The following is a 24,861-nucleotide window of genomic DNA, read 5'->3' as shown; positions in this document are numbered from 1 at the left end:
GCCGCTTGCACCTTGTGGTGTTTTTCAGGGTTTTTTTTTTAATTTATTTTTAAATTTTTATTTTTTCTGTGAGTGGGACCACGGCAGCTGACGCCTGCTGTAAATCATATCGCGGTAACAAAAGATGCCTTGTGTTAAATATCATTTCCACGCAGCCAGCCCCGAGCGATCCCCTTATCGTTGTGCCATTAGAGTAATTCCGCAATTCAAAAAAAAACAACCAAGAGGAGGAAAAAAAAAAAACTCACCCCTTCTTTGTGGTTTATTGTCCTGTCAAGCGGGCCTCTGCGCCATCGATTCTCACTCAGTGGTCTTTTCAGATGCTAAAAGGAGGAGAGGGGGTGGTGGTGGTGGTGGTGGTGGTGGTGGTGGTGGAGGGAGGTTGGGGATGGGTTAGCCGGTAGGTTGGGTGGGAGGAGATGGAGGGGGTAGGAGGGGAGGCGGTGGAGAGGAGGTGGGGGGGTGGAGTATCCGGTTGTATGTGAGGAAAACACACTTGAGGGGAGAAGCCGATCACAACACAAAGGTGGAAAAAAAAAATACAAGTGAGAGGAGGAGGAGGAGGAGGAGGAGGAGGATCCAGCTTCAGCGGCGCGACTGCAGGAGAGGAGACTGGCCGCCTCCTGCGCTCCGTCGGGCGGCAGACGCGTCAAATGTCCCCGCGCTTCAGTGCCGAGCTCCTTCATCCAGGATACAGATGTTTTTCATCTTGTTTATTGATTTTCTTTTTTTTCTTATTCAAAAATCAATTTAATAAAAAGAAAATCAATATATCAAGACTACTACTGTGCCAAAAGAGGGGGAAATAAGAAAAAAAAAGACATTTTATTCCTGAGCACTTTTCTACAGTCAACACCAAACTGTTCAACAGGGAGACGGAGGCGGAAGGAAAAAGATGAAAAAACAAAGAAATGAGGGATAAAATACTAAAAGAGACACAGAAGGAAAAGGAAAGTAAATAGCAAAATGAGAAGAGACATCACAGAAAGAAGAGAAACCACGAAGAAGAAAAAACATCTTGTTTTAATCTTAATCCCAGACAGGAAAAAGTGACACAAAAAGACAGAAAGAGTGGGAAAAAAAGGAAGATTCAAGGGAGAAAAGACATGACATAAGGTTTTTAAAATCTTATTCCCACAAGGCCACTCTGCTTTGAAAGTCCAGGAAATTGTAAATATTCTTTGTGCGCTTGTTCGCCTGTATTGAGTGAGAAAAGAGGAAATTACTATGTGCACCACAGCAAAGCAAATTGACAGCGCTTTTCTGAAGACTGAAAACAGACAAAGAGAAAAATAACAGCAAGAGAAAGGCAGAAATGACAGAGGGAAAAGAAATAGGAAGAAAAAACAAACCAATGGAAGAAGGGCTGTTTCATCTATATATATATTTTTTTAAAATCTTATTTCCATAAAGCCAATCTATTGCGAAAGTTTAAGAATTTTAAATACTTTGGAAAAGCATAGTTTAAAAAAAAACAGTACTGTATAAAGCAAGGGCGTAGGTTTGCATGTGCACGGCAGGGACATGTCCCTACCAATATTTGAGTGGACAATGCCGCAAATGCTCCGACTGCCCCATGCACCAAATCATCCTGCTTCATGCCAAAAATTAAAAAATAATTGAAAAAGTAGAGATATTCAGCACTTTCCGATTATAGCAATCCTTATTTTTAATATAAATAAATAAATTTAAAAATGGCTACTTTACTTTTTTACTTTTCCATGCAGCCGCCTGTCTCTGTAATCAGCACCACGTGTTCTGGAGCAATGTCCCGCCCACAGCACGATCTGATTGGTTAGACGTCACGTGTGTTAGCCTATCATGCTGAAGGCTGCTGTTAACACAGACGGAAAAACAGACCTGCGTGCGGAAGGTAAGACAGCAGACATCACTGAAGTTTTAATAAACATCACGATCCTCTACACTGAAGTTACAACAACACCACACTCTGATGAACAAGTTCACCTGTCGGTCCAAGACACACCGAGAGGGAGAGAGAGAGAAGCTAGCGCTAACTGCTAAGCTAATGTAACTAGCACAACTGAACAGCATGCAAACAACTGTTGAATTGGTGAAAGTCGCTAAAAGGAGCAGAAAGCTCTGGGTGTTGGAGCAGAACTAGTGTAAGTTTAAATGTACGGCAGGTAGTAAGTCACTGTGATGAAGAAAACGGCAACATTAGCTGTGTTCAGATAGAGTAGCAATAAATTCTACCAGTAACAGAAACTTGAGATGAGACACTACACTGACGTCAGTACGTCAACGGTCGCTAACCACCGTCACTAAAAAGACATTTTACTACCGAAGTAAAATCACTGTAAAAATGTTCTCAGAAAAAAGTACAAAAGTTAAACTGTCTCTGAGTAAACGTGGTACATTTTAAAAGGGGAGGTAAAACATGTTATATAGTGATTATAATATATGATAAAACAGAGGTGTTTCTGTTATTTAGCCTACTTTCACAGATAGACAGGAAACTGATGTAAAGACTACGTTTTGAGTCGTATTTTGAAAGTCAAAAAATGTGATAAAGGAAATATTCTCACCAGGCAGAAAAAAAATTAAAAAAAAAAAAAAAAAAATCAATATTTACATGACATGCTTATTTGTCAGTGTATTGAGTGAAAAGGGGGAAGTTACCATGTGCAATACAGCAAAGCAAATTGGACTCATTGGAAGCACTTTTGTACAGTCAACACACAGAGGAAAAGTCTAAAGGAAAAATACAAAAATATAGAGAGAACGAGGAAGACGGGAAAGATTATAGAGGGAAAACACAAATGAAAAGGAGAAAGAACAGAGTAAGAAGGAAATTGAAGAATAAGATAAAAGAAAGAAAACAGAATTCAGAAGCTGTTATTTAAAGGAAATCTTTATTAATAAGTCAAACATTAAAATACAAAATACACCTCCTCTTCATGAGAAAAAAAAAGAAAAAAAAAAAGCGTTTTAAAAACTTCTCAAAACAAGGTAGGTCAAACTTTTCCAACACAAGTTACAGATAGTAAAAATGATATTGAACCCCATCCCCCCTTCCAACCCTCTCCACCCATCCGTCCACCCCCTCAGAGGCTTCACTTTCCTGCCTGCTGGGCCTGACGGCGAAGCAGCACGTAGATCTTCTCTTTGATCCAGTCCTTGTTGTACGGCTGGTACGTCTGCGTGTCGGCACGATACCTGAGGAAGCACCAGAAATTATATTAAGTTTCAGGTCTCTTTTTTTATTTTGTTTTGTTTTTTTGGACCGGCTGCGCTGGATACTCACTTCTCTGATCTGGGCAGAAAATTTATTGGAAAACATGAACTGCTGATCAATTTGAGACACTTTTCATCTAGAGTACTTTTCCCGCTTGTGCTCTCCTTGAGATCAGAGGTCAACTTCAGCTACCAGGAGGGAGAGAAGTGTCATGGCGGCTGGTAGGGATTGTGTCTTGTTCCAGGGCATTTAAGCAGATAAGTTACTAACAAACTAAGAAACTAACAAAAATACCTCAAACCGTCAGGGCTTCAAGATACACTAAAAAAGCTGAAAACAGACTGACTGATATTTAGAAAGAGTTAACCAATTTCTAAAAACTGGTCATATCAAATTTACTGTCACCAAACTTCTGAGGGTCGTAGGGTTGACTTTAGGGTCGTATGTTTTGAGAGTTTTGTGATTGAAATATGAAAATAACGTGTCTGACAAAGACTGAAATGATTTATATATTAAGAGTTTATTGAGAAAATGGATAATATATTTGTTGGAATAAATCTAATTCACCTTCCTTTGGCTTTATGTTTTGTAAATCATGGAGAATTATATGAACATTATATGTAGAGCTGCTTTAGGACTCACTGTTCTCGATATATAATGTTTGTGATGTGGATGTCAAGATGCCTGGCAGTGATGATGTGTTCAACAAATAAAATGCATCTAAAACAAACACACCCCCCCATGACTGACCAGGAAGATCCCCATAATTATATGAAAGCGTTTTGGCCAAGGGTGATTCATCTGATTAATCACTACGGGACAAATTAATCAAATGTTCCTGTATCTCTCCACAACAAATTAAAATTCTCATGGGTTTCTGTTTTTTTTTTTTTTTTTTTAGGGATTCAGGACAAACGGGTCCGTCTCCAGCAGCCCCTCACTCTGGACTAACGCTACATGAAGTCACACTCACAGCTTTGGAGGCCCCTCCACAGGGAAGGTGTAAATAAACAGGTAAACTGTGGGACACACAGGCCCACCTCCACCACGAACAGGAAAGAGTGGTTACCATGGAAACTGATGAACGCATAGCTCAAGCTCAGTCTGTTTACCAGTGTGCAAATGCAAATATTTCCAAAACAGTGAGCACAGTGTGTTCTTAAAGCTGGATGCATATAGATTTTTTTCATATTTGAATACGTCTTCCATCACTATTCATATTGTATCACGACCTTATCTAAAGCTACCATGAGAAAGCTGTATATAGATTATGGAGCAAATATTTATGTGCATGATAAAGGTGATAATTCTTGATGTAGCAAGACCAATAATTAATTTGTTTTAAATGTGTGCTTTTGTTATGGGGTACTGGAGTTACATTATACAATCAAAGGATTTTAACTTAGACATGCAAGATGTGCAACATGCTCTGTTTGTGTATCCTATTCTCCAACCAAAGTCTTATATTAGAAACCCATTCAGATTCAGAGTTGCCTCTTGAACATTTTAAAAACTAGTTATATCATGAAGTTGTTTGGCAGCACACATGTACATAAATAAACCAGAACAGGCTGGTTTATTAGCAGCAGTTTCAATGTACTGAAATCAGTTTCCTTGTCATACTTACACCAAACAGCTGAGGTCAGCCAGGTCATCGATGAAGTCAAACAGCTGGCTGATGTCGTATGTTATCGATGGACTGTTGGGGTTCATTCTCTTTAAATGCTCCTCGTACATCTTACACACACCTGTGCAGGAGACAGGAAATACAATATATCAAGCCTCTCACTATAAAACTTACTGTGAACTGTCAGATAAATACATGATAAATGTATTTATATTTATATAGTTCCATTAGTATATCTTGGTCAAATCATACCAAAACAAGCACTATTTAGATCTTCAACAAATCTGTAATCATAATTATATTTCAGTAAAGACAAACAAAAGCATCATCAGCTCACCTTCCATACACTCATTGACTGATTCATAGTCAGCGTATGTCCTCCCCTCTGGCCTCTTGGTGGGCTGCACCAGCAGGATGGTGTGGGACTGAAAAACCAAACACAAGTTGTTAGACTAGTTCAACTATTCGCTTCACTGCTCGGTTGAAATAATAATTTGGTTTGACCAAAAAAAATCTATTCCAGGTATGTATATAGTAAATGTACACGACATTTGTTATTTACATATCCACACATGTACAGACCTGCATGTTTTGCTCTATAATACATCAATATAAACTTAATATACTGAGGTTTTTGTTGTCAATCTAAGGTCACTGGTTAGGTTAGTAAACGAATGATGGGTAATTGTTATGATGTTTAAGGTGTTAAAGAGGAATATTAGCAGGTAATTGGTTAACAATCATCACATTTAGTCCTATTCCGCCGTGATGTTGTTCTCTTTAGCGCTGCAACGATTAGACAATTAATCGATTAATCATTCGACAGAAAATTTAAGTTAAAAGTCGCTTAAATATTGATGCAAGGTAATACAAAAATTAATGATATAGCATAGCACTCACATTAGCCATTTCTCTGGGTTGAGTATTTTCACCTTCACACATAAGTACTTTTTACGGATAATATTTACGCACTTTTGCTCAAGTAAAGTTTTGAATACAGGACTTTTACTTGTACTGCAGTATTTTTTATCTTTTGTACGCAGTAAATCTGAGCTTTATTTGTCACGACAGTGCGATGGTTTTGTTGCAGCAGCTCAACTGCTAAACGTCCCCCACATTCATGCTAACGTTAGCAGAGAGCTTTTATTTTTATGAAACACCTGTTATATTGACGTAAAACTGACACACTAGTTTGATTTAACACGTTCACACAAAAAAAGTCTGTTCTATAAACATTGAATCACAGCATACTAACCATGTTATCAGTGTATTTTTAGTCGGTTTCGGTCGATTTTCTTGAATCCTTGCTTCTCCTAAACGGGTTGACCTTTGTCACAGGAAGAACAACTGGCCATCAATGCTGCATTCAAGTAATCTCGGCAAAATGGGAAAAATAGCCGTATTACGACTTGGAAGTGTTTGCGCATTAACCCGCGGTGGTTAGGTCCAGTGCTAACCTAAATTAGCTATCTTTGCATCATTATGTATTTGTAACAATTCGTTAGCAACAGTGTATAGAAAAAAATGGGCTGAATGGATTGCATTAAGGTCAATGTTAGATTCTATTTTGATGTAACTGCGAATGGTTTCCCGGCTCCGCATTAAAAGTCAGAGGCTGAAGTGAATGGCTTTTCGGTTCAAACGTTATGAGTTGAACGCGTCATGAATATTTTAGTTTCTAACAGTTATATTTCGTGTCTCTAACTGGAGTCTGTTGTTGGTTTAAAACTAACAACGAGTCGATGGGATTATATAAATAAGAAGTTGACATGTTTGAATCAATTATGTTATTTTAAACGTAACGAAATAAACAATACAAACAAATCTCAAACAGAGTTTTGATCCTGAACGCCCCCTAATCTGTGAGAGATGGAGGAAGTAGCTAGCGTGAGTTTACACCAGCGGCCGGATGTTCTGTGAGCAGACAGGAACAACAAAGAAGGGAAAGCGCCCGGGTTTTAAACCTACTTCAAAACACAAAATCAAAGAAATTATCTACTGTTCATAGTAGGTAAGCGACATTCTTTCAAACATGCTATTCTTGTACTGTATTTCGTTTGAGCTATGCGAGTTATGTAGCGTTAGCCACCCAGCACGGCCGCTATCTGCTCTGCAGTTATAACATTATTGGCTAACTAGCCATTTTAGCAACTCGCTAATGTGAGTAATGAATACAGTTAAATAATTAACTTAGCCATTACATAATTACCAAATAACGTTACCAAAAAATTCATTTGTATCCTTCAGAAGTTCAACAAATGATAACTCGATGTGGTTTCCCGGCGTTTGATCAGTAACGTAACCGTTACATTCCCGTTATAGTTAGCTGTAAACGCTTAAAAATCTTATTTTTGGTGAGTATTCGTCAAACTTATGTCGACAGGATCACATCTAACGGTATACAGAGCTACAATATTGACCTTTAATTAATCAGCATAGTTGCTATCATGTTTTTGTTTTTGTTTTAATTTTTTTTTAATCAATGATAGGTTAATTTAGCTTGATATAATACCCACATGCAGTGGTGGAAAGTATATCGCAAGTACAACTCTGAGGTACTTGTATCTCACTTCAGTATTTTCCATTCCCTGCTATTTTCTACTTATACCCAGCTACATTTCCTGACCTTTTTTAAAATAAAATAGTGTGTAGCTCGAGACCAAGTCAAATAACAGATGTCTATGAGAGTCATTTACTCTCTAAACTTCTCCAATAGTTACATTTAAATAATAGCTCGAGGCACAAAGATGAAAAGTATTTTAAAAAATGAAGAGATTTGAAAAACTTTTTCTTCTTTTTTTTTTTCTTCTGTCCTGGTTCATTAATCATATTATGATCACCCAGATTTATTTTGTGACTCTTTCCAGAAGGCCAACCCCTAGTTTGGGAACCACTGGACTAAACTATTTAATACAAAAAAAAGTAGGTCGTTCCTCAACTTGCTGCTTACACATTTGCTGCGGTATAAACAATTTAATAATGTTGTATATCAGTCAGAGGGCCTATAATTCTCCACAATTTGTACTTTTACTGGAAGCTGTAATGTTTCTTATAAAGCTCTAAAATATACTGAAGTAAGCTGTATATTTCAATATGAGTAATCCCTCAATACTTAATTGGACTTTTGTAGAATCTCAGAAAAACTTATTAACAATTAATATGTGTTAGTGTATATATATATATATATATATATATATATATATAATATATATATTTTATTTATTATTATTATTATCTTTTACAGCACTTTATTTATATTTAAATGTGTAATGCTTAAGTTGTGTATTCATGCCCCCTTGTGTGCCATGTGCCACTGTTTTATGGGGGACAGTTTTGACTGTAATATGCAGCATGCTTATTACCCACACCCCAAACTGACTGTAGAACATTACCTACCAAGAATAAATATGGGTCCTCAGCAGTTGGTGTCTCCCAAAGTTACTGTCTATTTAGTACAGAATTTACTCTCTGTGTAACTCTGCACTGCAGCTTAGTCTAGTGAAACACAAAGAGGGATTTTCATATTAAGAGGGGAACTGTGGGGGATACATAATACCTAATTCAAGAAACCTGATAATGTCAGTGTTGGCTGATCTTTGAACAGAATGAGGACTGTGGATTGTGTAGAGTCACCACTGGACTTTATGACCGGTGTAGTAACTCAAATCTCATTTGTTTTAAATATCATTGGATCACTGGGAATTAAGACAGACTGTGAAAGTATCCTTTAATGCAACAGCCTGCTCTTTTTACTAACATCAATGGAATTTTTTTGTAACAATAACACAGATTTTACAATGGAAAAGCTCCAGAATAAGATGCTATCTCACTGTGTGTGTGTGTGTGTGTGTGTGTGTGTGTGTGTGTGTGTGTGTGTGTTTGTTTGTGTTTTAATCGCTGTCAATTCAATTTCTGACCACAAATTAGCCTCACAGGGCGTTACAGTCCCTCTATGTTTACACCACTGATTTGATTTGCTGCCACTGATATGCTGATATGCCTTTATTGCATCTATTTCTGGTGCCATAAGCTCAATATTGTCCCCTGCTCTCTTTCATCAGGGTAAAAGAATTTGGTTTGCATGTGAGGACAAGTGTCTGCCGAGCCAACAATGGCGAACAATGCAGAGGATGTTGAAAACAATATGGTGAGTACGAAAGAATGTGTCACAGTTGCTCTAACACTATCTGTCTGTGTTAATGTATTGGGTAATGATTAGCCAACATTTTAGGTGCTGGCAACAAAGTGCTTCAGTTTCACGTCAGTGATGAAAGTCATCTGTTTCTTCGTCAGCCTGTGACGCCACACACTGTGGAGGAGTCTCAGTCTGATAACTGGTTTTCTTTGGCCTTTCGTATAATAAATGATGTTTAGAGATGGTCATGTTCTGATAAGGAAATATGTTAGACCTTGAATCACTAAAGTAGAACCATCAGGAACATGAATACGAGTGTGCCGTCTTTGCTTTCTGCTTTTTGCTCTTATTGTAAATAAAGGTGTGGCCTTCCTCATGTAAGGGGTCAAAGTCTCCCTTACTGTCTCAATCTGCTTAACAAACCTAAGCCTCGTCCAGGTTTTTGTTTACCCCATAACAGTACAGTACAACACTATTTCTAAGTCTGGCGACTGACATTTCTGTCTTGAATGGCAGATTATGCTGATTAGGTCATTCAGGTCATTATGGGATGAAGTCAGTACGACTATTTAACACACATGTTGATATACTATTACAGTATCACTACCCTCAACAACAGGTCAGCTTAAAACGTATTCACTGAAGTGGTCTGTAGTTCTTGTGTCCTTGATACGAACATTGGCCTTATTCCCAGGACTGAGAAACAATGCAGCGTACCACACACTGAGCTCATTTTGTACAGCAGCTTGTTTTAAGAGCTGTGGCAGCTTTCACTATTCAGATCAGTCTCTGGAGATCCCTCCTGTCTTCATTTCTGTGTACCTGGTGAGATTGCTTTATGTCTGTGCTGCCGCATGTCTCGACTCGCCTGGCAGTCTGACAGTTTTAGTTCACAAAGTCTCCTTGAATTTCCTCTTTATTTTTTCCTGACGGAACAGGTCCTCGGGGTGGGTGGGAGCGAGCTCAGTGTTGTTATCCTTGGAGGAACTGGTGTAGTGAGCGTAAATGTGCCAGTTTAGCTGTGAAACACAGATGGCCTGATAACAGTTTGCTCTTGTGTTTGTTCAGTTTCTAAGAATTTTTGCCAGTAAAAACTGTGTTTCATCTAATAATATGATGGTCTTGTTCACATCTATGTTTATTCACAACTTTTTTTTTTCTGGGTTCTCAAGCTTACACAGCCTGAAACATAGAATATATGGACAAGATTGCAATAGGAACGGACACACTTGTGGCCTAAGTGTTTAAGGGGCCAACCATTAACCCCAGTGTACCTGTTTAATGGCAGTGTCACATTTCACAAGTCATTGTTGCTTGTAAAATTTGTCCCAGAAGGCCCATATTCCTGCAGGGCTCACAAGCAAGGCGTTGGTTCTGAAGAAGAGAAAGCAGAAATGATGCTGCAAATTAAATTTTGCAATTTTACAAATTAGATTAAATTAGCCTCTGACTGGGGAACTTTGTTGCATGCTATTACCCATATCTCACCCCTCCTTTCCTGTCATCTCTGTACTTTCACATAAAGTCATTAAATGCCCAAAAATACTTTACAATTACAAATGGCAAATTACAAAAGCAATCTGGCTAGTTGGCTTTTTATTAGATAGTTTAGAGCGTTGACTGACAGGACCCTCAGGATGTCCCAAAGGTTTTCTTAGATCATCACTCTGCTCAGTTTACTATCTGTGTGTTTTGCACTCTTCTTTTGATCTCATAAACATCTGTAAGTACATGTATATTTTGTTTGTGTTTATTACAGAAATATGCTGTTTAAACTGTCCCTACACCAGAATCATAGAAATCTCCAAACACTGAGCGTACATAGGAAATAATGTGATCATCTTCCCACACCGACAGAACCAACAGGAGTCCAGTGTGGCCCCTCAAGCCCCCCAGCAGCCACAAGAAGCTGGAGTAACCAGAACACGGTCCAGGGGGGGTTCAGGAGCTGGAGGAGGAGGAGGCGATGGAGGAGGAGGCAGTGGGCAGGAGCAGAACGGGCAGCCTCCCGCCGCTCGTCCTCCTCGTGTGGTGGAGACTGACGATGACGAGGAGGAGGAGCTGACCTTGAAATATGGGGCAAAGCATGTCATCATGCTGTTCGTTCCCGTCACCCTTTGCATGGTTGTTGTCGTGACAACCATAAAGTCTGTCAGCTTCTACACCCATAATGATGGGCAGAGATTGTAAGTATTATCACCCTTTTCAGGCGGATGGTGATAGATAGGGAAATAATGTGGGACTAGAGCCAGATTCACAGCTCCTCCTGCTCTGGTGTTTGAGTGAAATGCAACACCCCCGCAGTGCCACTAGGTGGAGTTAATGCAATATATACTGTATCTTTCCTACATCCTTTGAATACCAAGATGTTGCTGTAATTGCTTAAGACCATTATGTCTGACTCTGGCTCAGAGCACGTTTTAAATCTTCAGCTCTTATCCAGAGCAGTTTAAACCCCCGTAAGAGCAAATGCCAAGCTCAGTAAGCTTGATGTCAACCTCCTGTAATAAGAGCCGTAGTGAAAGCAGCAGCACATAGAATATACCCAGAAAATACTCTTGTATACATAAAATGATACCATGAGCTAGATAAATTCACTTTTTCATTATTGCATTTATTACACATTTCCTGTTCTTTGCTGTTTGACGGAGACGTGTCTTTGTAATGTGTGGTGTAAATGTCACCCTCAGGATCTACACACCGTTCCCTGAAGACACAGACACAGTAGCACAGAGAGCGTTGAACTCCATCCTCAACGCCACCATCATGATCACTGTGATCATCGTCATGACTCTGGTGCTGGTGCTGTTATACAAGTACCGCTGCTACAAGGTACAGACTCACACTCCACAGTCACGTCACATATGACATGAATAATATAAGAGTTTTGTTTGTTTAAACTACATTTAAACACGCCTTTCACAGGAGACTGTTTGCTCATGTTTTACTAATAACATTAAGATTGGTTACAGTTTTATTCAAGTACCAACATGAACAATACCAGGAGCCTAAAAACAAAGCAGCTGAATGGGATTCAGCCATCATAATAAAATGTTATTATTTACACCTGCGCTTTTTCCTATTGTGGCGAAATGTCAAAAAATTGTCCCTTGAAAAAGCCCTAATGGCAAATCAGGCTGACATTAAAATTTTAGCATCGACCAGCAGCATCTGTTTTACTGATATGATGGAAGTTCCTTCATGAACACAGCTACATACAAACAGTGAAAATGGTTTATTTGATGGACTGTGACGTTTTAATGTGCTGCTTTTTAAAGAATGTCTTCACTTTGAGTTTTAGTAGAGAACATTTGTGTATTTGTGTTTATTTCTCTATGACATGAAATATTCATGACTAAATTAGCCAGTTTTATATGTCAAGAGTTTAATACTATAAAACTGTGTGCTTTATCAAGGCTGTGAGGATGTGGTTTGAGGTTCCAGACTTACAGACAACCTAACCAAACCGCACCACAACTGCCATCACGTCTTCATCCAGTTTTGCTAAACTCTGAATGGTGCTCTGAAGTATGGGACATAACCCTCTGCGAACTGAAACTAGTCCATTTCAGATCTGTGAGAAATACACACAGTTACAAAAAGCTCTCCTGTGAACTGTTCTGACATCCCCAAACAATCTTCTGTTCACGTAGGACTCCATCACTCAGTGAGAAAAATAGCTGCTTGTGAAAATCTGTTTTCAGATCCTTTAATTCTGTCAAGAACAAGATTCTGGGGGAAACATTTAATGCTTCACTTTTATAACATTAACACAGTCATATTAAAGTTATTTACTTGATCATACACATGAGCTGTGTCTGAAATCATCCCTCACTCACTCATTCACAGGTGTAGTGTTTTTGCATCTATAAAACATAAAGAATTTCATTGTGTGATGAAGCTGTGGACACTAGTTTTTCTTTCCATTGTTGGAATATTTCAGGGATCTATATAGTGGATAAACTTAAAAACTCAGAATGAGGGACTCTAAAATAAGATAATAGAGAAGTGACTGGGAGGGAGTGAACAGGTCATTTCCTGTCAATCACTAACACTCTTTGATGGAGTCATGGTGGACTCGTCCTAAACCATTTTCACCGGGGACGTTTTGACTTGCCAAACACAGGTGCACCCACCATTGAAATGTCTGCATTACATTTAGGTGTGCCAGTTCCAACCCCCTGTTCTCTCATGTTCTTTCTGCATGTCGGGACACTGTCATGACCTTACTGCGACACTTGAATGGAACAGAGTCGTCATTAGCGTTATTAGTAACACCTGTGCTCCTCCTGCTCTGACAAGCCAAAATGTCTCCTGTGAAAAAAGGTCTATATGACTGATAAAGGTGTGAAAGTTGTTCTGTTCTAACCGTGAAGAAAATGTCGACAGAGTACTTTCTGTAAACCTGCACAGTCCCGAGTGGATTGTGCAAAATAATTAAAAGAAAACCTGCAGGGCTTTAAATGATGGCGGTTGCTCCTGATAGTTAATGGTTTGAACACCGGATTCATTAAACTGTTAAACGAGACACCTGGAGCACCAGACAGGTGGGGCTCAACACATCAGGACAATGGATTTTCACTTCAACCAAACTCTGTGATGCTCATTGTATTGCCCTCTGTGGTAAACCCCACCCATCTGGTAGTCGTGGTAGTTTAAAACAAACACTAGCAACAAGTATTAGCAAGTACTCATCTGTTGAAAGAGTGCCATACATTAAATCCCACGATTCTCTCTCCCATGGCAGGTGATCCAAGGCTGGCTCTTCCTCTCCTCTCTCCTCCTGCTGTTCTTCTTCTCCTACATCTACCTCAAGTAAGACGCACCACTTCACATTTTTTATCTCCTTTTCCAAACGTGCCCTTGTTTCTCATAAATGTCAAGTTGTCTTAATTCTTTATGGCGATAGATGGAGTCTTTCCAGGTATTTCCATCATGTCTCTGCTTCGTCCAACAGAGAGGTTTTCAAGACCTACAATGTGGCCATGGATTACTTCACCCTGGCGGTAATAATTTGGAACTTCGGAGTGGTGGGCATGATCTGTATTCACTGGAAAGGACCCCTGCGGCTCCAGCAGGCCTACCTCATCATGATCAGCGCCCTCATGGCCCTGGTTTTCATCAAGTACCTGCCAGAGTGGACCGCCTGGCTTATATTAGCTGTCATCTCAGTCTACGGTAAATCCCCTACTATCATCTTCCTCTGGCTTTGACCCTTTGTGCTTTTATGGAAGAGAGCTGAAGTCTTGATGTTTTTGTGCACCAACATGCCGTCATCTGGATCCTGTTAGTGCTTGAGGAAAAAGGGAAAACTTCAAATGTATAATCTAACTTTGTTTTTAAATTACAGAGTTGATGTACAGAATCATTTTATAAGAGGAAAAGCACTTTTTCAGAATCATAAAAAGCAACAACATTTGAACCAAAGCCTAGTTTATTAACAAGTAAAACTGCAGAATAAAGCCTTTAAATGGAAAGACTTTATAGATTATAACTTTATTGTACAGATTAGTTTTTCTCTCTAGCATCATGCATATATGCACTGAGGAGGGACAGATGTCATCATTAGGGTGCGGAGAGGAAAGATGTGTCTCTAGACATAAAGCCTTCACACTTTAAGGAAATGTGCAAAACTATGATGAAAGGAATTGTGGGGGAGACAAAGTTGAAAGCTGAAGTCACGACTGCTGCTGTGCCAGCAAAAACAGCCAGTGTCTCATAAGCTTCCTTCTTACTGAAAGGCAGCGGTGATCCGTTGAAATAGTGGGGATTGGACAAAATAATAATTGTAGGTAATTATAGTAGTTTGATTTCATTCGGTATATGAGATTTTGGGGATAACAAGAGCAGGTCAGAGTCATTGTCAGATCAGTTAAAATATACCACTACCTGTAGATGAGAGCAGAGACTGTGTATTTTGACTGAAGTCCCGGCCTCCTGTTGTCACAGATGTCACGTCCAGCTGCTGTTCTTGGCCTCTCCTCTGTTTGGTGGCTCACATCACTTGTTTGGCCTCCGTCTTCTCTCCCCTCACAGATCTGTTAGCGGTGCTCTGTCCCAAAGGGCCCCTGAGGATCCTGGTGGAGACGGCTCAGGAGAGGAACGAACCCATCTTCCCTGCCCTCATCTATTCTTGTAAGATAAACACCAACTGTAAATCTGAATGTATTAACATTTTATTTGATTAAAACAGAGGAGGACAATGAAATATGTGACAACTTGAAAGCTACGTAAAGAGAAAACACACAGCAATGTTGCACAGAATCAATATTTTAAGACTTTTTGGCGGTTGGTTTGTCTTTGACTCTGCTTCTAACACAAACCCTGAAACCTCTTACCATTTTGACTGACTTCTCCCCCAGCTACGATGGTGTGGCTCGTCAACATGGCCGACACTGACGGGCCGAAGAGGAACTCGACAGAAGCAGCTTCGTTTCAACAAGAGACTCCACAAGGTGAGTCGGGGCGTCAAAGTGTTTGTGGTCATGTGGCCGGCTGGTGACCGGTCACGCCGTGTGATCGTGGTTTAGTCTGACTGATATCGCTCGTCTGCAGCCGTGGTGTCTCCTGCGCCTTCCAGTCCGTCACAGGACGACGGAGGCTTCACCACCAACTGGGTCAACCAGCAGGAGCACCAGCTGGGACCGATCCAGTCCACTGAGGAGAGCAGGCGGGAGATCCAGCAGATGCCGTCTGCCCGTCCTCCTGTTGAAGAGGATGATGAAGAGAGTGAGTGCTGTCATGTTTGTCATTTTTGTTGATCCACATTGTTTATTCAACCATGTGACCTTCAAGTTACAAGGGGTTTATAAAAAAACATACTTTTAAACAGGGGGTTGTTCACATGAACTTTTGTCGTTTAGTTTATTTTCATTTAAGTTGTTGTTGCCAGTGATGCTTCAGTCCCTGTCCTGACCTTTGCAGAAGCCCAGCATAGATCGTGCTTCTGTAATATGCCCGAGCTTTAAGAAGCTAAGACGGATCAAATATCTTTCATTGATTCAATTATGCGATCAATTCATTGAGCCTGACGTTTAGTGAGATCACAGTCAGTGCCAGCAGCTCTTTAAAAGAAATCCCATCTGTCTCACAACTCTTCAATTGACCAATCGGTAATGAAAACCACATGTAGGTATTAGGTATAACTGTTATGTTGTCGCTGAGCTGCGACGACTGCGATTCTCAAAAACTCGCTTTTATGAGCTAAAAAAGATTATTTTTTTTTAGCGAGAAAAAATATCTTAGAAATGAGAAAGAATTTCAGTTTTGTGAGGATGTATTTTTCAGAAGTTTTTGAGGAGGTTTTAACTGTTTATGTGACATAAGAAGTAGAAGAAAACCATAAAGAAACATTCAAATCTTTGTTTTTATTCTGAATTCAGAAACACGTTGTTTCAACCAGCAGCAACAGGGTTTATATTGACATTGTTTTTTATATTGTAGATGAATAAAAACAGAAATTTGTTTAATCTGGACCAAATTCTTTATCTTGTAGGCCAATTGTTTTTAATGTTCATAATGAAAATGAAAGCTAACATGATAATACAGAGACGCGCTGCTGTGTAGGAAAGAAACACAAGTATCATGTGTTGGGAGGAAAAAAACGATCAAATATTGTTTTACCATTAAATACATAAGTAAAAGTAGATTATGATCATTTTAGATTCACCTCCCAGCCCTAATATGAAGCCGAGCTCTGTAATTCAAACTCGTGAATTCCCAGATTGTGTGAGAGCCTCCTCCTCAGTGTGTAATCATCATCTTTCAGTTCTCTCTGCTCCGAACACATAAAACATGTAGGCATGTTTTTATGTGTTCCCTGTTCTGTGAAATTAGTGTGTGAGTGTGTGAGAGTTCGACTACATGTTAGTCTGCGGACTGTTTTTAGTCAGAGCAGATTAGGAAGCGATTATTTATGGCAATTGCTAGGTTTCATGTCTGTACTATTTTGGGGCCTGCGCTCTTTCTAACCTTAAGCTTCAGTAAATATGGGGTCTGCGCTCTTGTTTGTACAGTAATTACAGTTGAGAACAGATTTCTTTGGGGGTTGGAGGGTGTGGGGCTGAAGCGAATCTTGTGTTTGAATTTGACTCCACCCTGAATGTGGTGGATCCTGTGTTCTCAGGGGGCGTCAAGCTGGGCCTCGGAGACTTCATCTTCTACAGCATGCTGGTGGGAAAAGCCTCGGCCACGGCCAGCGGCGACTGGAACACCACGCTCGCCTGCTTTGTAGCCATCCTCATTGTGAGTGACCACAGATGCTTATTTTGGTGTCAGCCTCAAGTCACCACAACCTCATCTCTGTCTCTCAGCACATTATCTAACCCCGCTTTATGTGAACCACTTGATTGTATAACAGGCCGTTCTTTTCTTTCCTCCAGAGCTGATTTTGTTTGGTACACAATTACTCAATGTTTTATTTTGTCCGCCTCTGCCCCCGCAGGGCCTGTGTCTGACCCTGCTCCTCCTCGCCATCTTCAAGAAAGCGCTCCCCGCTCTGCCTATCTCCATTTTTTTCGGGCTGGTCTTCTACTTCGCCACCGACAACTTGGTACGGCCCTTCATGGACAAGCTGGCGTTACACCAGTTCTACATTTAGCAGGACGCTGCCCTGATAACCCTCACCCACATAGCTCTCTGGCTAACAACACCAGAGCGGTCCCTTTGCAGCCGGGGAACAAAGGGTGGTGCGGGAGGGGGGGGGGGGCCTCCCGCCCGCCCCCGCATCCCCTCCTAAGAACTCATGATGATGGGACACAAGTTGTTTTTGTTCTGCCTTTCTCTCTGCCGCAGAGAGAGAGAGTATTCCCCACAACAGCTGTTCTTAAATATTTTATTTCTCTTTTAAACCAAGAAGTGACACATTTCTCGCTCAACTTGGGACCTCGTCTTCAGACCTTCATCTTCCTCACCGCTCTCAGGCACGACCTGAGAAGCTCCTGAGAATAATTCACCTTTTATTTATCCAGGGAAGCTCCACAAGAGCTTGTCTGCTCCTTTTTCCAGCAGCCTCACATCCACCCACCTTCAGATCTGGGATCTGCCCAGTACAACCACAGTCTTCTACACCTGGGGCTTTACAGTAGGTGCCTTGCTCATGGACACCTCGGCGGTAGCCGTTGAGCAAAGGGAGACGGTTTGATTGAATCTCCCCCGTAACGACTTTAATCAAACACCTTTCCCGTCACAAGTCGGTTTTCACGTCTTGTGAGTTACCACCAGCCCCAAACAAGCCTTCATCAAACTAATGGACACTCAACGATGATATTGATTATAGATTGGTAAATGTGTAGTTTGATCATGTATGAGCTGTCAGTCACCAGAGCGTGCTTTCCTCACCGCTGTTAGGAATGGGTAAGACTTTTTTTTTTTTTTTTTTTTTTCCCACTTTAGACACAAAAACCCAAAAGCTCTGACGCCAGAGCGACTTCCACCCAGGAAGATTAACACTGAACAGATGTTTGGAAAATAATGGAAAAGAGGAAAAAAGTTTATCAAGAATTTAAAATACAGTGTTTTTGTGACACTAATTCCACCATGTTTTTCTGCCCTTGATTTTTTTTTTTTTTTTTTTTTCTTTACCTTAAATCACATTTGAATTCGCAGCCTGCAGAGGGAGGGAAGTTGACACACACTCACAGCTGAGACTTGCCTGCCATGTTAGCCATGTACTGTCAGCCACTGAGCAGTTCTGCTGGAGCAATTGGAGGTTCAGTGCCTTGCTCAAGGGCATTTCAGTAGTAGTTGTTGTTGTTGTTGTTGTTGTTGTTGTTGTTATTGTGGGACAGAAATGTGCTTTTCATTCTCTACCCTGACGGAGATTTAAGATTTTTATTTTTTGTTTTTCCGATCTGTCCAGGGATTGTAACCTGTGATCATCTGGTCACAAACTCTGAACCTTTAGGCTATAGCTGCCCTCATGATGCTCGCCTGGTGCTGTCTTGAACTATGCTACATCAAACACTAAAATAATTTAGTCTATACACAGATATTGTTGTGTTTTTTCAAGATATGCACAAGAAAAACTTTGTACTTTTTGAAACGTGGGGGTAAATGTTAACAGGGTTCCTACACTGAAAACCTGGGGACGTGTGAATACAAACAAAAACTTTTGACAGAAACAATGTTCAGGTGTTGAGGAAATAAAAAACACTCCTGTCCTGGTAAATGAGGGAGTTGTAGATCTAGTTAAATTTGATACTTGAATTTGTGAACATTTTTGGAAAGCATTATCTCCTGTCATCGAGCATTATTAGCCTAACTGACTACTTTTAATAAAGTTAAAAACAAACCAGAGAGTTTAAGCTCAGAAAATCGTGATGACGATGTGTATGAACCCAAACTCTGTGGCTTCTCACGTACGAGATCGTTCTGAGTGGTGGAGTAAAGACGAGCTGCACTGATTGCTCTTTTGTTGTTGCACTCGAGTTTCACGCTTGCAGAGAAAAACCAAGAGGGAACAATATAATAATATTTGTTCTGAGACTGTTCTTTACCCTTTCTGTTTTTAGGGAATATGTTGGGTGACTGGCTTTTTTTCTGTCCTTCACATGCATATGTGTTATGCAAGATTATTCAATTCAGATTTTGTTCTTTTTTTTTAATAAATAATGAAACTGAAAATAGTCTTTCTTTTTCCCTCTTCTTTTTTGTTGTTGCACAACGTTCAGATTCTCAGGTCTCTAATTTTTATTTAGTCTCAGCCTGTGCGGAAAGTGTTGACCACAACATGGCACTTAAAGTGGCAGTCTGTGAAATCATAGTTTGGTTTTCTGGCTGCGTCTTTGATGCCAAGTGGTGACTGTGCTTGTGTTTGTGCTTTTTTTTTTGCTCTTTATCAGCTGGAGTTAAACTGTCCATCAAAGTGTGCACGTGTCCAGTGTTGGGAGTCAGACACAGTTAACCCCCTGTTCACACACACACACAGAATATATATATATATATACAAAATAAGCTGATAGGTCTATGATGACGTGTGGTCAATCATCCAATCCACCCAGAGTGATCAATATCTCACAACAATCAAAAATTCAAGAAGTACACAATCGAAGGTCTACATATATATAATATTTACAAATGGAAGTCTTGTATTCAAATCTTAAGTCTCAGTTTGCAGGATCATTATTATAATAATGTATTTTCAATGATTATTACTGATGCATTAACATGTAGAAGCATTTAATGCTGCAGTTGGTTGAGGTGGAAACAGTTTAACTGCTTCATGTACTGTTGGGCAGTTTATAACGATTCATAATTTGTTGTTTGTAAAATAGTAATTTGCAAAGAAATTAGTAACTATAACTCTTAATACAGTCAGTGGAATAAGTGAAATAGAGACAAAGTGGCAGAATAAGGAATTACAAGTACAAATACCTCAAACTTGTACTTAATTAAAACACTTAAAAAAAAAAAAAAATACTTTCAAACTAAACTGTTCTTTCTTTTCAATTCCCCCCTTCTACACAGAGGTCATAGGTCAAGCCCAACGCCCCTGGACCTGCATGTTTAATCCTTTCACACAGTGACAAAATGCTGTTGTCTCTCATGCTTCATCTGCACTGATTTCCAGTGAACCGACCCTCCTGGGAATTGACGCAAAGCATCTCTGCAGACGGTGGGAACATTGTGGAAATTCCTCGGCATGCTGATGCACTGGCATCCCGCGCTCGCCGTCCCCCGATGCCAACTGGCTGACGGGCGCTGTTGGCACGCCGCCTGGAGCGCTGGATGCATTAGCTGTCACCATGAGGACTGTTTGGCCTGGCCGGCCGGGACAGTGGCACAGTATGGCAGTTTACCCAGAATGTTTAGCCTCATACTGTGACTTACCTAACAAGCCCTTGAGCGAGGCCTCATTCTGGCATGTGAATCCTGTGGCTCAGCTGCTGAACCACTACGGAGTTAATTCTATAAGGCCTCTCTCGCATCGATTCCAGACACCTGCTCTGCTCAGATTATGTTACACCATCCACATGAGACTTTCCCAGACGAGATTAACCCATAAGACTTTATTTTTCATGTGGATCTTCTGTTTCTCTTCTCTCCTTGCAGATGTTAAATTAGATGTCATGTTTCTCCCAAGGCCTTTAAGCTCATTTGCTGACAAGTGGATGACACTACAGAGTTCACTGAGGTAAGCTGCCAATCACTGTCATCCTCTGTGTAGAGTGGACTTAGGCAGGAGACATTGTGACTGTGTGTGTCACACCTATGTGCGTTGGAGGTTTCCCAGGATAGCTCCGCTAAGGGGATTACTGTGCAGGGAGGGATGTCTGCTCCATGTGAGACATGTAAGGAATTGAGGATTAGAATTAAGTAATCGCTTCAGACCAGCAACGGGCACGGACACTCAACGACACTCGGACAAAAAAAAAGAGCAAAAAAAAAAACCACTCTGTAAAAGTGAATAAAACATTTCAACGAAGATGTCTAAGGACAAGCTGGAGAGCCTGGTGAAGCGCATGGAGGACACGCTCTCAGAGATGGAGCAGCTGAAGCTTCACTGCGGGAAGCAGAGCGAGGAGCTGAGCCAGCTGGTGGTGGAGCTCCGGAGGGAGAACCAGGAGCTGGTGGAGAAGTACAACCAGCTCACTGTGGAGATGAAGGAAGCCAAGGAGATTATAGAACAACTACAGGACACAAAATATGCCTTTAATGCCAAGGAGAGGCAGGCCCAGAAGCTCAGCCGGCAGCTCTGAAGGAGGATGGATGTGAGCTGGACAAGGCGGATGGAAGAAAGCAGCTTGTTGCAGAAGATTTCTAAAGACTGGGTGGGCATGAAAAGCTAAACTGGGCACAGCTGTTTTCTTTAACGTATAGAAAGAGAGTTTTTTTCTGTCTCTGTTTGTGTACCTTTTAGGTCCGGAAGACGATGGGTGTAAAGTTTAGTAATTTGAATGTTAACTCAAATCCTGTGGCTTAGGGCTCCTTTTTAAAACCGTGGCTAGATTTAATGACCGGGAGTCAAAACTGGAGGTCTCCGAGAAAATGTGGATGTGGAAAATGTGGAGTCTGGTTGAAGGGGGGGGGGTTCAAAAGTGGGTGAAGATCATGCATAAGACATTGTGCTTATTAGGTTTCTATAATTAAAGAAAGATGCCTGGGAGAAAGGCTGCACTGCCCCTGTAAAAGATTTTATATGATGACGCGCACTGGATATTATTTTTTGTTGTGCAGTGACCAGAAGAAGTGGGTGGTCACCTATTTTTGGATTTTAAAGAGTCTAAAAATACCTGATTATCCCTTCCTGCCCTCGATCTGTCGACCTGCCTTCATCCACGCCGGGTCTCAGTCCATGGAAGAACAGAGAAGAGAGAAAATAGAAAGTGTGGCTAAATGTGTATTATACCACAATAAAGTATGGCTAATGTCCAGTATGTTGATTAAATTCTACATCAACAACAGATTTTTGAAACTGAAAATCACTCGTGTTGAACTCTTTAATTTAAGTTTGTGACTGAAGGTTTGGGATTTGATTTTTTTTTAGGATTTTATTGATCCTGAATCTGGTATTAAATGTGTTTATTGACTCTGAATCTATGTGGGATTATTTCCTTTTCAGCAAAGAGAACTAAATAATTAATAATCATAATTCAAAGAACTAAAACCTAAAGCAAAAGTTAAACATTTTATTTAAAAAAAGATTGATGCCACCATATGCTACAGCTAGCAGTTGATTAGCTTACCTTAGCGTAAAGACTGTAAACAACTATCTTAACTCTGCCCGAACAACCAGTAACCAGTAAGTCTCAAGCTCACTGACATGTCGTGCTGTATCTTCATTGTTTAAGCTGTACAAAAGCTGCAAGTCACACACACACACACACACACACACACACACACACACACACACACGGTGCTTGCACATTACTTGAGTGGAAAAATGACATTTCTGCTCCACTACATTTATCTGACAGCTGCAAGTTAGTTTGCATTATTAATACTTCTACTTTTGATTGGTTAATTTTACTAACAACATTTACAACTTTAATACTTTTACTTAAGTAACATTAATGCAGGACTTTTGTTTTTAACTGTTTATTAACCTTCATATTTTCTCTTCGCGTCAGCCGTACATGGTTTTTGTCCTCCCGGGTCGAAATTGCCCCGATCTTTTTGACTGTGTATAAAACATGAAGTATAAGATTATTACCCAATAACTGCATTACACCTTTTCAGTCAACTTCATTCCAACTCATGACTGCGACTTTTTATGGTCAACAAACGTCATTTACATTAAAATATACTTCATACGTGACAGAAAAAAACGGGTCAAATTTGACCCGAGGACAACAAGAAAGGATGTGAGTGCTTCCTCCAGCTCTGCCTCAGACTGGCGTCCTCGTTCTCTGTACAGACAATATCCTCGGGTAAATATTACACATGTGCTACAAACCATCTGGACTCTGCTGCACCAGCTGCTCGGGGATGTTGGATGGACATGATTTTTTCTATGAAGAGCTTGAGCTGGAACTGCAGGAGGTCACTCTAACTTTCTGTTTGATGGTCTACTGAACTTAAGTGGTGTTTCTACTGACATGAGACACAGTGAGGTTACGGTTCACCGTGAATCGCTATGATTTTAAATATTTAGGCTCAGACTCGTGAGTCATTCACTCTGGTCTAAACATGTGAAAAGCTCTCTCGGTGTGACCGGATAAACAAACATGTGGCTTTAGTGGGTTTCACCGGCTTATTTGGCGTGACAACAGTTTGTCTTTGGGTGATTCACATGTGAAGGTCTGGGGCCCACCGTGGTCCCCCGGCTGTTTCCACGCTCGCTCTCTCAATGAATCTTAGCCAAAAAACAAAAAGTACACACTACACCCAAGATGTATTTTTACTTGAAGCCACAGCTACATAACTGCAGGATTTCAGTAGTTGTGGGTGTTTCTTCGAGGCCATCGGGATGTTGTGAAAAACCTCACCCCCAGAGGAGAAGAGAGAAGAGGGGAGGGGTAGAAAATCTTTTCGGGAAACATCCACTGGCAGATGTTTAAACATAGCTTTGGTAGTGGTCGTGGTGGTTTCCTCTTTAAAGCCCAAAATTGTCACTTTTCTCTGTTGTTTTCATGCGATTTTAACATGTTCAGGATGAAATAGCAATTAAAATTCTACCAAGAGTCTTTTGCGTCAAAATTGAATTTAAGATCAGTCTTTTGAATTATTAACAAGACAAAAACTGAAGATCAACTTCAGGGACTGTTTTAGTTTGGTCTTTCTGTTTGGGGTCTCGGGGAGCCCAGCGGTAAGACGTGCTTAAAAACGATAGATTTTCTTATGCTTTGAGTTGTATGTGATTGTTGCTGACAGCAGCGTAACGTGACATTAGACCCCAGATATTCTGTATGTACAATAGCTTTAGCTTTAGATAGGTTTAGCTAATTTATAGTTAATGTTCATCTCACATATAAAACATAAAATATTTACTTATTTAGTGTAATAACAATTCTTCAAATCCTTGTGACTTTAGTGTGTTTGAGTTTGTTGATCTGCTCACTTTTCATTTAGCGCCACCATGAGAAAGAAATTTTTGTTTTTGTTGAAATATCTCAACAGCTATTGGATAGACTGCCGTGAAATTCGCCACGGACATTTATGGTCCCCAGATGATGAACCGTAAAAACTTTCATCTCTGACCTTTCCTCTTAAATTTTAGTTTGTCCGATACTTTGACCAAATACTTGAAAACTAAACTAAAACTATCTACATTCACACCAGCTTCATTTGTGTTTACCTCAGATCACTGCTAGCACGGCTGTGGAATCTTAATTTAAGTAGCATTTCCCAAAATTGTTCATCTTTTGCTGCCGTTTAAGATGTTTCTGTTTGTCCACAGTGTTTCACCTCATGATCATTTATTTAATACTGAGTATAATGTTTGTCTGTTCATGCACAGCCCAT

The 24,861-nt window shown here is 40.3% G+C and overlaps 2 protein-coding genes across 3 annotated transcripts; one reads left to right on the top strand and one right to left on the bottom strand.

Moving 5' to 3' along the window:
* Positions 1-2,914: 2,914 nt before the first annotated feature.
* LOC111225985 (enhancer of rudimentary homolog) lies at positions 2,915-6,187 on the bottom strand. Its single transcript, XM_022751056.1, has 4 exons — positions 6,079-6,187; positions 5,161-5,248; positions 4,824-4,944; positions 2,915-3,177 (listed from the first exon to the last, which is right to left on the bottom strand). Exons 1-4 carry the CDS (start codon positions 6,079-6,081, stop codon positions 3,075-3,077), a joined length of 315 nt encoding a protein of 104 aa, XP_022606777.1. The 5' UTR covers positions 6,082-6,187; the 3' UTR covers positions 2,915-3,074.
* A 549-nt stretch (positions 6,188-6,736) lies between these two features.
* On the top strand, positions 6,737-19,583 carry LOC111226163 (presenilin-1-like). 2 transcript variants are annotated; one of them, XM_022751269.1, is made up of 11 exons: positions 6,737-6,830; positions 8,885-8,970; positions 10,816-11,144; positions 11,649-11,790; positions 13,706-13,773; positions 13,916-14,136; positions 14,995-15,093; positions 15,321-15,413; positions 15,514-15,687; positions 17,084-17,202; positions 17,402-19,583. In XM_022751269.1, exons 2-11 carry the CDS (start codon positions 8,935-8,937, stop codon positions 17,555-17,557), a joined length of 1,437 nt encoding a protein of 478 aa, XP_022606990.1. In that variant the 5' UTR covers positions 6,737-6,830; positions 8,885-8,934; the 3' UTR covers positions 17,558-19,583. The 2 variants fall into 2 exon arrangements, with proteins under 2 accessions (XP_022606990.1, XP_022606989.1); XM_022751268.1 differs by having other exon boundaries at positions 6,737-6,834.
* Positions 19,584-24,861: the final 5,278 nt, after the last annotated feature.

Source organism: Seriola dumerili, unplaced genomic scaffold (genome assembly GCF_002260705.1).
Source record: "Seriola dumerili isolate Sdu_G_001 unplaced genomic scaffold, Sdu_1.0 BDQW01000149.1, whole genome shotgun sequence".
NCBI classification, from domain to species: domain Eukaryota; kingdom Metazoa; phylum Chordata; class Actinopteri; order Carangiformes; family Carangidae; genus Seriola; species Seriola dumerili.
This window is presented reverse-complemented; position numbering and strand designations above follow the sequence as displayed.

What these genes read in the sequence shown, in the direction of transcription:
- LOC111226163 (XM_022751269.1), top strand. Translation starts at nt 8,935, where the DNA reads ATGGCGAACAATGCAGAGGATGTTGAAAACAATATG. An exon ending in AGGATGTTGAAAACAATATG is followed by an intron (nt 8,971 to 10,815) that starts GTGAGTACGAAA and finishes CCACACCGACAG; the next exon opens with AACCAACAGGAGTCCAGTGT. An exon ending in AGCTGTCATCTCAGTCTACG is followed by an intron (nt 14,137 to 14,994) that starts GTAAATCCCCTA and finishes CTCCCCTCACAG; the next exon opens with ATCTGTTAGCGGTGCTCTGT.
- LOC111225985 (XM_022751056.1), bottom strand. An exon ending in AGTCAATGAGTGTATGGAAG is followed by an intron (nt 4,945 to 5,160) that starts GTGAGCTGATGA and finishes TCTCCTGCACAG; the next exon opens with GTGTGTGTAAGATGTACGAG. An exon ending in GCTGACCTCAGCTGTTTGGT is followed by an intron (nt 3,178 to 4,823) that starts GTAAGTATGACA and finishes GTGCTTCCTCAG; the next exon opens with GTATCGTGCCGACACGCAGA.